This window comes from Pseudorasbora parva, chromosome 5 (assembly GCF_024679245.1).
Source record: "Pseudorasbora parva isolate DD20220531a chromosome 5, ASM2467924v1, whole genome shotgun sequence".
In the NCBI taxonomy this organism is placed as follows: Eukaryota; Metazoa; Chordata; class Actinopteri; order Cypriniformes; family Gobionidae; genus Pseudorasbora; species Pseudorasbora parva.
In genome coordinates this window covers 10158738-10173932 of record NC_090176.1, presented here as the reverse complement: position 1 = coordinate 10173932, position 15195 = coordinate 10158738, and the positions used below count along the sequence as shown (strand labels likewise).

General features: G+C 41.0%; 1 protein-coding gene across 1 annotated transcript in view; it reads left to right on the top strand.

The window, feature by feature from the left end:
* Nucleotides 1-15057, top strand: part of kalrna (kalirin RhoGEF kinase a) — a 322593-nt gene extending 307536 nt beyond the window's left edge. The window contains 7 exon segments of the mRNA XM_067443216.1: nt 3106-3227; nt 3319-3450; nt 5157-5321; nt 6290-6368; nt 6466-6666; nt 9156-9294; nt 11987-15057. Coding sequence (XP_067299317.1) covers nt 3106-3227; nt 3319-3450; nt 5157-5321; nt 6290-6368; nt 6466-6666; nt 9156-9294; nt 11987-12532 — 1384 coding nt within the window. The 3' untranslated portion in view covers nt 12533-15057.
* The last annotated feature ends 138 nt before the right edge of the window (nt 15058-15195 follow it).

Below are 15195 nucleotides of genomic sequence, written 5' to 3'. Positions count from 1 at the left end.
GGGTGAAATGCTGTTTCATGCATACTGATCTTTTTACACTGTTAAAGACTTGGAATTCCATACTAAACATGGACAAAGTTTCAAAAGTTAAGGTGGACGTTTGATGGGAGTATTTCTTTGTCAAAAATACTACTTCCGGTTAGTCATAAGTTTCGGCAAGTTTTTTGAGATCATGCGTCCCCTTTGACGTTAACGGGGGCGGAATTTCCTTGTATGGGCCTTACGGACAATTCTACCGGAAGCGCGAGGGAGAGAGCGAAAGCAACAGGCTACGCCCATCAAAGCGCTGGCTTGTAGGATGCTGGACAGGTGATGTGCACATAATGTCACCAAAAAAGTGCGTTTTTGGTTGCCAGACCAAGACAGTCCTGCACAGATTCCCCAAAACCCCGCGTTAAGGCAACAGTGGATGTAATTTGCTTTTCCGGATCAGCAACTGAGTTGCGCGAATGTTTATATCTGTTCGCTGCATTTCGGTGCCGACTGTTTCATAAACAAGGCCCAGCTCGACGCCGGATTTTCCCGATCACCTAATGCTGAATGATGGAGCAGTCCCAACGTTAGAACCGCAGGCGGTGAGTAAGAGTGCTTCAAATGTCTGTGTCTTTGCCAATGCTCATCAAGTAGCCCAAACATGATCACGTATAGTTAATTGATCAATGGAGCATGCGATGTGTAGTGCGTGTACATTTGTTTAGCTGGCCACTATATGTGTAACTTTATGTTTGTGTATTGTAAAAGCACTCCAAACAACAATACACAAAGAGGGGGGAAATATGTTGAACTAAATAAGCGCGCTTCTTCATTCAAATGCGCTACTATTCCGTGTCTTTCTATGTAAACACTAACTTAACCTGTCTACACAAACCACGCGTAAACACACAAACACACGTGCACAACTGCACTTCCCACATGTACACCTTCAAAGACAAAAATACGACAATATAATTCAAGTATAAATATGTAAATAACACAAGCCGCTAAGCATATTATATAGTTAGTGTATAACTTGTACCACATAGAGACGTCCTGCTCTAGTCGTTTTTGCTGCTGCTCCTGTTCAACTGCAGCCTCTGGGTCTGATTCCGGATCATAGATGTATGGCTGTATCTGATTAAAAGCCATATTTTTATTTTGAATAAAGTTTTTTTCCCGCTGTTAGGGATGACGCACTCGACTCAACACAATAGCAGCAGCGAGCACACGTCATGATTTAGCTCCGCTCACACGACACGCCCCCACCCGCTCGGCTTTTTTCGGAAAGACTCGGAACAGCGCATCTTTCTTATATAATTATAAAAAAAATAAAGACTTTTCGGAGATATGCAGGATGCAATGCTACTCTATAGGTACTCAAGATTGACATGACACTGACTGAAACTGAGGGTTTCACCCCCCCTTTAACTTTCATAGGAATTAGTTTGAGAAGTTGAAAGACTTATTTTGCTCTGCTGGCCGCCGTCTAAACATGAATGCCTGAGGCTGCAGCTGCGAGCTGAGTACTGTGAGTGTGATCTCCATCCCCCACGCGCGAGTTGAAAACATGCGGAAATGGCTCCCTCTGCTGGCTGTAGTCTTTAGCCTCTGGCCAACAATTCCTCTGATGGTGCAAATTGACGATATTTGCGTCATGGGAGGAATTTTTCCAGAAATAAAATGCATAAATCTCTTGTGTCAGGGGGATATGAAGGCGGGAAGTATGATCATTCGAATATACTCCAGGGTTTCTACTGATACAGAGCCATATGCTAATCGCTGAAGTAACCCTTTAAAATACAGTGTTCGCGTGGACAGGGCCTAAGTTGTTCCACACGGTAGTCGAAACCTCAATCTCTGGGTCAGGTGCCAGTCGCTCATCTCGGTGCTCCACTGGACAGACAAGGTAAAGAAAGGTAAAGAAACCCGCCCAAACACATGCGCAAAGAAAGAAGACGAGGCTTCAGTGAATTGTAGAGTTGTTGTCATGTCATGGAGACTGCTTTGTTTGGCTTTCCGAAAACTGATGGATTTAGTAATCAGTGTTTAAGTTTGATTTATAATGCTGTTCCTGAGCAGTACACCACAAAGTTTTGCTTTTGTTCGGCACATTTTTTGGAGGACGGCTTCCTGAACCTGGAAGAGTACAACACCGGCTATGCACCAGTTATGCTTGCAGAGTTGACTCCGATCAATCCACATTTTCAGAATCGGACTCAGGCTAAGGTCAAACAGACAACATTAACTGTTTAGGTTTACAACTGCATTAGAGGCCTTGGAAGCTGCAGCTTGCGATTTTGGTAAAGGGTGTTACATTTATGACACACCTTTAGGATGCACTGGGGCAACTGGCCAATCAGAGCACTCTGGGCTTTTCGGAAGGAGGGGCTTTGTAGAAACCAGAACTCAGTTAGAGAGTTTCGGACAGACTGGGAATAGAGGTACTGCAATAATGTACATTATGCGGAAAATAATGTGGTTTTAATATTAGAGCATGTTAACCTTTTCATTTATACCCAAAAAACAAAAGATATATTCAATTTCAGATCATGTCATCTGAATTTGTTCTGTGGAAAAACTGTACCCATGTGACCTCATAAGTCTCAATGTTATGTAACTGTCCCATGATTCCTCAGGGTTTTTTTTTCATCTTCTTCTTCTTTCCACTGCACCACTGACTGTGGTTTTTAATACAACCAAACTATACAACCAAAACACAATTGTATTTTTTTCCACTCCCCACCTGCCGCTGTAAAGATCTGTTTATTATTACATACATATCAAATCTTTAACCCTCTATTGTGAACATAAAACCGATCTAATAAATGCCTAAATCTGATACTCAGGTGTTATATGACTTACTGTATGACCTTTGACCTAGATATATTTTATATGGCAGATGTTTACATATGTAAATATAGTTGTACTTATAATTGACTTATAATTCACTTTTATAAGTATTTGAACACAGATGTGTGTCCACAGAGTGTTTAAACAACCTGTATATAATGCTTAAAATTCACCCATTCCTCTTTTATAATCCCCATAAATCATAAACAGTCTTTTGCCATTTGATTGTTTATCTGAAAACGTTCTCCCTCTGTGTGTGCTGTGCCTGATCTCTTTTAGGGATACGGGTGATATAGTGTTGAAGATCTGTAATCTAATGCCACAGGATACTGGCATCTACACGTGTGTTGCTGTGAATGATCATGGCACAGCCTCCTCATCTGCATCTATTAAAGTACAAGGTGAAAAGACACAGAGAAATAAAGATGGGCACTGTCCAAATCAATCATCCTTCCACATGTTGTAATTAGATGTAATTGTTCTCTGGTCCAGGTATCCCAGCAGCCCCTCCTCGACCTGTGGCACAGGAAGCCAGCAGCACTGCTGTGATTGTTCACTGGCTTCCTCCATCCAGCTCAGGAAACTCTGCCATCTCCAGCTACACTGTGGAATACAGGCAGGAAGGTAAAATATTACATGCTGTAAAATCCCAGCACTCTTGATGTAAGAGACCAAAAGACTTTCATGTACATTGTAGAAATAAAACTCTGTTCTCTACTCTCACGTTCTCATCCCTCCCCAATCTACTAACACTGACTGAAATGACAGCTCTGTGCTTTCACAACTGTGAGCACATTTGCCGCGATTTAAGTCATTTCTGAGAAACACAGTTAATATTTGAAATCAGACCAAACAAACACATAACCCTTCTTTTCCCAGTGATATTCCTCTGAACTTTTCTCTTTCATAATGTCTCTCAGCATCTCTCTTTCTACAGTCTTTCTTCAAATCTCTCTCTCCCTCTTCTCCCATCATGAGTATCGTCTCCTACTGCTGATAGGCTACAAGTGTGTTGTGGTGCCCGGTCCGATCCACTTTTAACAATGTTTCTCAGAAATCACTTGGGGCCCGTTCACACCAAGACCAATAACTATAAAGATAACAAAAAAGATATAGTTCTAAAAATCATTCTTAATATAAACGAATAGTTCAGAGATGCAGAGTTCACACTGCAACTGTAATGATAAGTGCACCAAGAAATTATACCGTTGTAATCACTTTCAGAACTATTTTTTTTACAGCCGATGAATGATATAAAAATTGTCAGCCAATCAGGATCCTTCCAAATTAAAAGAGCTTGAGATTTTAAAGCGGCAGACGACTAAACTGCAGCACATGTTTAGAATAAACAGAACGTTATCATCCTCTGGTGTGGACGCAAATCATTATAGTTATCTTTATATGTTCTTGGTGCACCTTCACCTTTGCCATGTTAAACATCAGTGTGAATCATTTGTGAAAGGTAACCAGTTATAACAGGATATTTACACTACTGTTCAGAAGTTTGGAGTCTGTAAAATGTTTTAATGTTTTTAAAAAAAAGCATTTTATCTTCACCAAAGCTCCATTCATTTGATCAAACAAACATTAAAAAAAAAAAAAAAATATATATATATATATATATATATATATATATATATATATATATATATATATATATATATATATATATATATATATATATATATTATTACAATTTAAAATAGCTTTTCTATTTTAATATAGTTTAAAATGTATTAATATGATGGCAACACTATATATTTAGCAGCCATTTCTCAGTCTTCAGTGTCACATGATCCATCAGAAAAAATAGTTGACCAATTAAAATTTTGTTGAAATTATTATAGTTTTTTAAGGATTAGTAGTATTTCTTTGAAATAGTAAAGACTTTTACAATGTTAGAAAAGGTTCCTGTCATGTTTGCTCAGTTTAATGCATCCTTGCTGAATAGGTTTTTTTTTTTTTTTATAACTGACCCTAATCTTTTGAACAGTAGTGTGCATAAAAGTACAGTAGCAAAGAGCCTATTTAATTGAAAGTGTGAAAAATGTTGATGAGCACAGAATATATATATATTTATATATATATATATATATATATATATATATATATATATATATATATATATATATATATATATATATATATATGTATGTATATATATAATTTTTTTTTTTTTTTGCAAAGTTGTAATTTTGTTTATTCATCCTAAACCCAATAATGTCTGTTAAGATTCATAAATGAACATTTGATTTGTATTATTTTATGTCATTTTTTTAATCATTGTTAACAATGCGATAACAAATGTGTGTGTCTGTATTTGTGTGCAGACTCTCTGGTGTGGCAGAAGTCTGTGGTCTCCACTGCAGATGTGTGTGTGAAGATTGAGAATCTGATTCCTGGTGGGCATTATCAGTTCCGAGTCAGTGCCAGTAACCCCTGGGGCATCAGCCCACCCAGTGAACCCTCAAACATGGTGACGTTACCCAGCGCAGGTGAGGACAGTCAAATCAAACAGAAGTGCTTCACCAAAGTCAACTACCTTCCTGTCTCGTACAGATTCATACAGATCTATAACGATATAAGGATGTATAAATCATGACCATTTTTTGTAAATATTTGTAGAAACATTTTTGAATTTTTTTGGCCATTTATTAATACAATTCACCTGTACTTTTGATGCGTAAAGGCGCACTGTGTAAATTTTAGCTGCATATAGCAGTGAGGTCATGGATTGCAACCGCCCACCACACCCCTCCCTTTCAAAGCGCACAGAGAAGCTACGGTGGCCGACACAGGACAAAAATGTTGTTGTCTGAAAGGGGTCGCACACAGGGACACGAAGCTCAGCGCTGCGCCACGTCTCTGGTGTCTCACACTGGACATGCACATTATATACATGCAAGCTCAATTTTGAATCAACTTCTGCTACTTTAACTGTACTTGAGTCCATTTTTTAAAAAGTTATCTTTAAAGGTAAATGGACTGCATTTATATAGCGCTTTCAACAGACCTATGGCCATTCGAAGCGCTTTACATATCGCCTCACATTCACCCATTTATACACCGACAGCGATGTCAGCCATGTAAGAAACCATCCAGCTCATCTGGAGCAGCTGGGGTTAGGTGTGTTGCTCATGGACTCTGACACTTGGTCAGGTGGAGCCAGGGATTGAACCACCAACCTGTAGGCAACCTTATAAACCACTGAGCTACTGCCGGCCCTAACCACTGCTGCCCCTTTACTTACTAAAGTATGATGGTCGGATACTTTAAACAACACTGAAAACGAAATAATCATGATAACTTTATCACTTAACTTTAGATAATTATGCTGCCAAAGTGTTCCTATGATGCCTGTATTGTTTTTGTAGGCAGCAGCACTGGGTTTAGGGACAGAACTGATAATTTAGTTCCAAAAATATTTATCATTCTCTTTTTTTTTTTCTTCTCTTTTATCAAGCCTCAACATATGACGGCACTGGAATCCAGTGGAAAGAAAACTTTGAATCTGCATTCACAGAATTATGTGAAATTGGACGGTATTTTTTTTTTTTACCACCTTTATTAAAAAGCAGTCTAGCATCATTCATCCTGTCAGTAACAAACTGTATTTTTTTCATATGCTCTCTGTTTCAGGGGTCGTTTCTCAGTGGTGAGGAAGTGTCTCAGTAAGGCCAGTAAGAAGGAGGTTGCTGTGAAATTTGTCAATAAGAAGATGCAGAAGAAAGAGCAGGTTGCCCATGAGGCCGATATCCTGCGTCATGTCCAGCATCCCCAGCTGGTGGCGCTGATTGATACCTATGAGTCGCCCACGGCCTACATGCTGGTTCTTGAGCTGTGAGTAAATCCATTTGGAAAGTAAATACACTTCCATTGACACAACAGGGCCTATACACTCTCTGAAAAAAGGTACAGTGGAGGTACAATTTTTTTCCTTGAGGAACAAAACATATAACTGTACCTTTAAAGGTACACATTTGGTCTTTAGGGTACAATTATACCATTGTCTTCCTCTACTTAGAGCAGGGGTAGGCAAGTTCGGTCCGAGTGAGTCGCTGTCCTGCAGAGTTTGGCTCCAACCCTGAAAGACTTCTATAGAAGCTCTTATTGAGAATTAACAGGTTTAGAGGTTGATGTGTTATTGAACATGTTTAGTCACCATTATGGTGATCAGTGTTTTCTTTTGTCGGGCATTTTGACTGTTGGCTTTTTATGTGAGTCTGTGGTTTTTGTTACACTGTTAAGAAAACACATAATCTGTTCAAATCAAAAGATGCCATAAACAAAAATTGTCATGAAGAAAAATGTTTGACTAAGCTCATCACTGACTGAAAATATTAATAAATAATATTCACAACTATACTTTCTTGCCACAGATCAGACCTTCTGAATTCTGATTTTTAAATAAATTCTAGGGAGGGAAAAGTTTAGAGGCACACAGATATCAAGAATCAGCATATAAATCTCAACAATGGTGACATACTCAATGCTGCAATGCATGCTGGGAGCCATGAGTTTTACACTGTGGTGGCTTAGTAGGATTTGAGCTAAACTCTGGAGGACAGCTAGTCTAGAAATCTAGACGCACTCTAGCGGCAGCAAATCTAATCTGCCCGCGAGTGTCGTCTAGCAACTCTCAATACTTTTCTGAGCTGTATTCGCCTAACTCTTGCCGGGCCAATCACATCGCGTATAGAGTCGGTGGGCGGGGCCATAATGACGACGGCCGAGTTGCGTTTGCGTGCTTCTAGTAAACACAGAAACTGGCGAACGGCGGCGTTCTTTCAAATCAGCTTTGACCGCGACTCTGGAAGACTTGGAGTTAAGCTTTTCTCTCTTTTTTAAGTCATTGTTAAAAAGGGAAGATGTGTTCGGGGTTTTGCCGACCGGATACGGCGAATGTTTAATTTGTCAACTAGCTCTGCTTCACCTTCGTTGCTCTGGTTGGTTGTAGCGCTATCCTATCGCGTGCAGAGGGAGTTTGAAAGACAACTGTTTATCCCGCCCCTCGGATTGAGCTGTCTATGGTGAGTTTCCAGACCAAACATCTCGATGTGGGTCTGGCTTGTCAGGCTAGAGGACAGCAGCTCTCTAGGACCAAACTTGCCTACCCCTGACTTAGAGGTACAAAAAATTACCCTAAAGCATCACCCCAGTGACGGCCACTTGTACCTTAAAAGGTATAATTTAGTACTCTGTAATTTTGAACTATGCATAATGTAGTGGTTATCTTTAAAGCAGAGGTCTTCAACACTGTGCCTGGTGACTCAATGTCCTCCAAAGTTTATTTCCAACCTGCTTCAGCACACCTGTCTGTGTATTTTCAGGTGACCCTGAAGGGCTTGATCTGCTGCTTGTGGTGTGTTTACTTATGGTTAGAACTAAACTCTGCAGGACAGTAGGGCTGTGTCTAAAATCGCCCCCTATATCTCTTAAATAAGGCAATATTTGAGGGGACAGCCATTTGTAGTGCTGTCCAAAACCATATTAGACATTATCAGGTGAACTCATTCAATCCCACATTGCACTGCAAAAACAAAAGTAAAAATTATGTACACTTAACAGCTAGAGAATACCCATAATGCACTGGGAGAGTCATGCTGAATGAATCCCCCCGTCTCGCCAGATGGCGCCCGCAGCTGAATCATTCATACATCCATTTTCCAAACCGTTGGTCCAATGTGGGTACAGCGTAGGATCATACAGTAATACATTTGTAATTGATTATTAAATTGTTTAATTAAGGCTTATACATAGTTTCCATGACAGAGCTCTAGATACATTTTTATAATACTACTGCAGCTGCCAGTTTGCTAGATTTCAAATGAAGCACAAACCGTTGCCTTATACCTGTACTTGTGTAATGACAATAAAGTTGAATCTAATCTAATCTAATACTATGCAAAAGCGGCAGCCCTTCCAGCGTCTGAATTCACTCACTCCGTCAAGTGGACTATATTAGTGGAGTAATGTATGATTAGTGGGTTAGGGTTAGTGGGAATAGTGAATGAGACGATAGGGGGCAATTTGAGACTCATTCTGGGCCACAGGAGCAGGATTTGAGGACATGTGCTTTAAAGGAACAGTTCACCCATTAACTAACATTGCGTCACATTTTCACATTTCAAACCTGTAGGACTTGTATAACACAAAATTAGATGTTTTGAAGAATATTTATGCTGGGTTTTTTCAGACCATAAATGCTTAAGAGTGCGGCAGGCATGAGTCCTTAAACCAATACAAGTTTGTATTTTTGTCTAAATTCAATTAATTATTTTTTTTTTTTTTTTTATGATATGAATTGATGATCATATTTATGTGTTCAGTGTTGAAGATGGACGTCTGCTGGACTATCTAGTGGCTCATGATGAGCTGATGGAGGAGAAGGTGGCGTTCTTCATTAAAGACACACTGGAAGCTCTGCAGCACCTCCACACCTGCAGAGTAGCTCATCTGGACCTCAAGGTGAGACATTATACCAGCACATCAGCATGTAACAGATATTCAGAGCATATTTAGTAAAAAGTAGATGATTAGCAGACACTTATTCAAAGCAGTCTAATGACCACCAGTACACTTAATAACTGTGCAGCAGTGTCCTAACAATCTAAATCAAACCAAAGTCTGTATATACCAAGACCTTTTACTTATATTATTGTGAATGGGAGAAACTGTAATGCAAAATATGATGGATGTAATACAGGAAGTCCTGCCTTCAAAATAAAACAGTCAATCCACCAAAGCTCCAGTTTTCATAGAAACCGCCAGTAAAACTTTACCTTAGGTTCCAGTTCTCAATATTAACTAGCATGCATATCACTAGGATTTGGGCTGTTTATTAGTACTTATAAAGCACATATTAATGCATTATTCTGCATGAAGCATGACCATATTCCACATCCCCTAATCCTACCCAATACCTAAACTTTAAAGGGGTGGTTGCATGCTTCTTCTTTTTCTTTCGGCTGTTCCCTTCAGGGGTTGCCACAGCGAATCATCTGCCTCCATCTATTTCTATCCTCTGTATCCTCTTCTCTCAGTCTGACTACCTTCACTACATCCATAAACCTCCTCTTTGGTCTTCCTCTCGACCTCCTGCCTGGCAGCTCTAACCTCAGCATCCTTTTACCAATGTATTCACTCTCCCTCCTCTGAACATGTCCAAACCAACCTGGCTTCTCTAACTTTGTCTCCAAAACATCTCACATGTGCTGTCCCTCTGATGTACTCATTCCTGATCCTATCCATCCTCGTCACTCCCAAAGAGAACCTCAACATCTTCAGCTCTGCTACCTCTAGCTCTTCCTGCTGTCTTTTCCTCAGTGCAACTGTCTCTAAACCATACAACATCGCTGGTCTCACTACTGTCCTGTACACCTTTCCTTTCATTCTTGCTGGTACTCTTTTATCACACAACAGACCTGACACTTTTCTCCACCCATTCCAACCTGCCTGCACACGCTTCTTCACCTCTTTTCCACACTCCCCATTGCTCTGGACTGTTGACCTTAAGTACTTAAAAGGGGTGGTTGCATGCGATTTCACTTTTGTAACTTTAGTTAGTGTGTAATGTTGCTGCTTGAGCCTAAACAGTATCTGCAAATTTACAGCGCTGAAAGTTCAATGCAAACGGAGATATTGTCTTTTAAAGTTATGGCAGTTTATTGCCTACAAAAACGGCAGGTTTGGACTACAGCAAGCTTCTTCCTGGGTTGGTGAGATCATAAACCCTCACTAGTCTCCGCAGATGTGACTTCTGCCCTTAATGGGAAGGGGCGTGGCATTTCCATGACAACCTGTGCTTGGCACTTCAGCCAATAAAAATACAGGAAACTACATTTGGCCATCTAAACAATCTAAGACCATTGCAATTTTCGGAGGGATGGGCTTCATAGAAGCAGGAAGCAGATGAGCCGCTCAAAGGACAGTGAAGACAGCGGTGTGGAATAAAGGGAGAATATAAGAAAAATACTGAGTTAAAAAAAAAAGTATTAAACTATGTTATTCCCTTAACTAAAACGAGTTGTTACATACCTCTCTCGTCTCAGTGCGTGCACTTAATCTCTCTGACGCGCGGTGATGATCTGATAGCATTTAGCTCAGCCCACTAAGCCCAGTTCATTCACTATGGAACCAAATACAGATCAAGTTAGAAGTACCAAACATCTCCATCTTTTCCCTATTTAAATACAGTTACACGAATAGTTGAACGATCAAGTATGGTGACAAAATAAAACGTGGTACTTCTCTAATCGGATTAAAAAGGAGAACTATAATGTATGGCGGATTAGCACTTCTGAGAGTACTTCGGCTCGGCGCAGTAAAAAGTCCCGACCGAAGCATCTTTCCTCACACCTCCCCCTCACTCTCTCTTTCTGTCAATAGGGAGATGTGAGGGAAGATGTTTAGGCCGGGACTTTTTACTGCGCCGAGCCGAAGTACTCTCAGAAGTGCTATTCCGCCATACATTATAGTTCTCCTTTTTAATCCGATTAGAAACGCGCCACATTTTATTTTGTCACCATACTTGATCGTTCAACAATTTGTGTAACTGTATTTAAATAGGGGAAACGTGGAGGTGTTTGACACTTCTAACTTGATCTCTATTTGGTTCCATAGTGAATGAACTGGGCTTAGTGGGCTAAGCTAAATGCTATCAGATCGTCACTGCCCGTCAGAGAGATTAAGTGCACGCACTGAGACGAGAGAGGTATGCATCAACTCGTTTTAGTTAAGGGAATACCATAGTTTAATATGAAAAGGCAGTGAAGTCTCCCTTTAAGACATGTTGTACTGCGCCCCATAAACACAACCAAGCCTAGAAAAAAAACACAGAACCACCCCTTTAACACAACTTTACTAACCTTAAAAACTTTTAAAACCTTATAAAAACCTTTAAAAACTACTTTACTAACTATAAATAAGTAGTAATTAGGAGTTTGAGGCAAAAGTCGTGGTTAATAGTGAGATCCGGGCCCTAATCTAAATTGTGATCAAACCATCAATGTCCTAAGACTGATCATTGGCTGGAAGTAGCTCCCAATATGGCAGCCAAGTGATTTGACTTTCTTTGTTAGGGACTTTGATAAAGCCTGAATCAAGCAGCAGCCAAATAGCAATATCCGAAAAACCATCCACATTCTTTCTTCTTCCGCAGCCTGAAAATCTGTTGGTGGACCTCCACGTGCCGGTGCCTTGCGTGAAGCTCTCAGATCTGGGTGAAGCAGTACAGGTTTCGGGTCACCGATACGTGCATCTCCTCCTGGGGAACCCTGAGTTTGCCGCTCCAGAGCTCATCCAGGGTACCCCGGTGTCCCTGTCTACAGATGTGTGGAGTGTAGGGGTGCTGGCCTACGTCATGCTCAGCGGAGTCTCCCCGTTCCTGGACGAGAGTCTGGAGGAGACCTGCGTCAACATCTGCAGGCTGGACTTCTGCTTTCCCGAGGAGTACTTCTGCGGCGTCAGCCAGGCCGCCAAAGACTTCATCGTGTCCACGCTCAACCAGGACCCCAGAAAGAGGCCGAGCTCAGCCTCGTGCCTTCAGCACCCGTGGGTTAGCGCTCACAGTGGAGATTACTCCAAAACGCCGCTGGACACCGTCAGACTCGCTGCGTTTATCGACAGGCGCAAACAGCTACATGATGTCAGACCCGTGACAAACGTTAAAGGACTGGTCAGCAGCAGTATGGGACACACCTTATGAGACGAGAACATGGGCTGAAAGAGAGAGATTCTAGCATGTTACATGCTGTTCTACAACATTAATTATCATGTACATTAATCATTTGGAATGTGCACTTACTGTACACAGTGTTTCCTGTAGAGTTATTTGGCCTGCTCTGATGACTTGTGACCCGAGGAGTTCAACACTTTTGAGACCTTTATGGCTCGTTTCCTCAGAGTGGTGCGGTTCAGTACAGTACAGTGCGATTCGGGCCGCTAAAACCCTGACTTGCGTTTCCACCGCCAACAGCTCCATTATGATTAGTGTGGTGTAGAGATCAACGTCATTCTCACGCAAAGAAGAAAGCGACACAGTAAACAACAATGGATGACATACAGCAGATCTTGTTCTTGCTTCTCGGTATGTGGCTGTTGTCATAAAAAGAGAAGATGACACGTTTTGCTCGAGTCAGTAATGCAGGCTGAAAGGAAAAACGCATCTGAAGTGACGAGTCTCTTTCAACCAATCAACGTTCTGCAGTCTAGCTCCACCCTTTAGTACCGTACTATGCTAGGTACCCAAGTGAAAGGCTGCCAAAAAGTGGTACGATATGGTTCGGAATAGGGGTGTCCCTGACTAAGGATTTACACATTCGAATCAGAATTGTCGAATCTCTCTATGGTCGACCGATAGTCGAATCATCTGTGTGTGTGAATGGGTTGGGAGAGGCACGACACTTGTCAGCAGGAGGGTAAAACTATTTTTATTTTCCTTTACACACTGCACACAGCAACAACTTTTAATAAAGCGACCAAAACTGCCTGCCAACTGACAGACGAACTGACAATGGCTTTCTTATTTAGGTTTAAATAAAAGGTAATGCGGTGGATAAACATTCATAAACCGTTTTCTCATAACATGTTAAAGCCGCGATCGAAATACAGAACATTTTGATAAATAAACCTAAAAAAAGTCTGCCTGGCGAGGGAAAGAACACTTTGAGTGCGTTTACATGGAGGTTCTTAAGCCGATTGTGCCTAAAGCGGGTCGCACACCAGACGCGAAGCTCAGCGCCGCGCCTCAGGATCTCACACCGGAGGCGCACATTATATAAGCTACACTCAAGCTCAATTTTGAATCGACTTCTGACAGAAGAGCTGCACGATGAGTGTATCTTGTAGCACAGGGTGAAATCAGTATGTACATTGATGATTAGAGGGAAGTATAATATACATTTAATAACCTTGAATTGGCGATCTGTGGCGCAACAGTATTTTAAACAACTTCCTGAGTCGCCATGGGCAGGCACCGAATGCTCCCGCTGGTGTGTGTAGCCTACACTCATCGAATGTGTTCGAATTTTAAAGGCGCGGCGCGGCACTGAGCTCAGCGCCTTTAAAGGGGTCGCATGCCGGACACGAAGCGCAACGCCGTGTATTAGCAGCAATGCCGCAGCTTCAAAATATTGAGCACCCCCATATTGTTAAAATGGTATGATCCTCGTTTCATAACACCCACGAAAATTCGACCGTGAGAGCGGTGGTCGAATCAGGCTCCGCATATCGATGCATCGAATCTTCGACTATTCGGGGTCACCCCTAGTTCGAAATTAGGGTACCATTCACAATTTCTGACAATGGAAACGGCGACGAAAATTGCGCACCGAACTGTACTGAACCGCACCGCTCGGCGGAAATTAGTGCCATTAGTGATTAATAGAAACTGCAAGGACGCTGGAATTGTGGCGCTAGGAGTAGTGACGTCATTGAATGTCGTGTGGGAGTGGCTTAGGGTGATTTGTTTTAGAACTTTGCGAGTCCTAAACAGACCAGTAGTTGGGTGTTGTTGTACATTCTGTGGTATTAAGAGGGTTTACAGGAGACATTCAACCAAAAATTTGAATTTCTTACGTGTCGTTCCAGACTTGGAAGATGTGCTAAAACAGATTAAAAAAAAAAAAAAAAAGATAAAAAAGAGATATTTTGAAGAATCTTAATGCTGCTCCAAGTAAATTAAAAAACTAAAACAAATTTGTGTTCACACATATTCAAATATGGCACATCAGGTTTGACACTGATGATGCTGAATGGCTCTTCTTGAACGGATAGCAACATGCCAGTTTGAATGTCCAGAAGTTCAATAAAGCAATAAGCCCCAAGACACCGTGGTTTACAGTGAATTTAGAACAGCTTTAGAACGGGAGGAACTAGTTTCTAAACAACATTTGACTTATTACTGTTTATCACTCAACATCTGTGATTTCATGTACCAATTTTGACGGGAGTATCATCTCTGTTTATTACAGAAGAGAACGTGTGTTTTCTAGACATTGGCATTACAGAAGCTCATGTGCTGGGCTTGTGCACATCACGTATGACGTATATGTCTTAGAGGGATAGTTCACCCAAAAATGATAATGTGATGTTTTTTCTGCTTACCCCCAGGGTATCCAAGATGTAAGTGTGTTTGTTTCTTCAGTAGAACACAAATGAAGATGTTTAACTCCAACCGTTGTTCGTATAATGCATGTCAATGGGGTTTAATTCTATGAGTGTAAAAAACACACAGACATACGAATCCATATTAAACTCAGTGGCTCGGTGCGACACATTGATGTCTTAAGACACGAAACGATCAGTTTCTGCAAGAACGGTTTCTATTTGTTTTTTTACCTCATGTCAGACGAATCTCATCTAGTATTC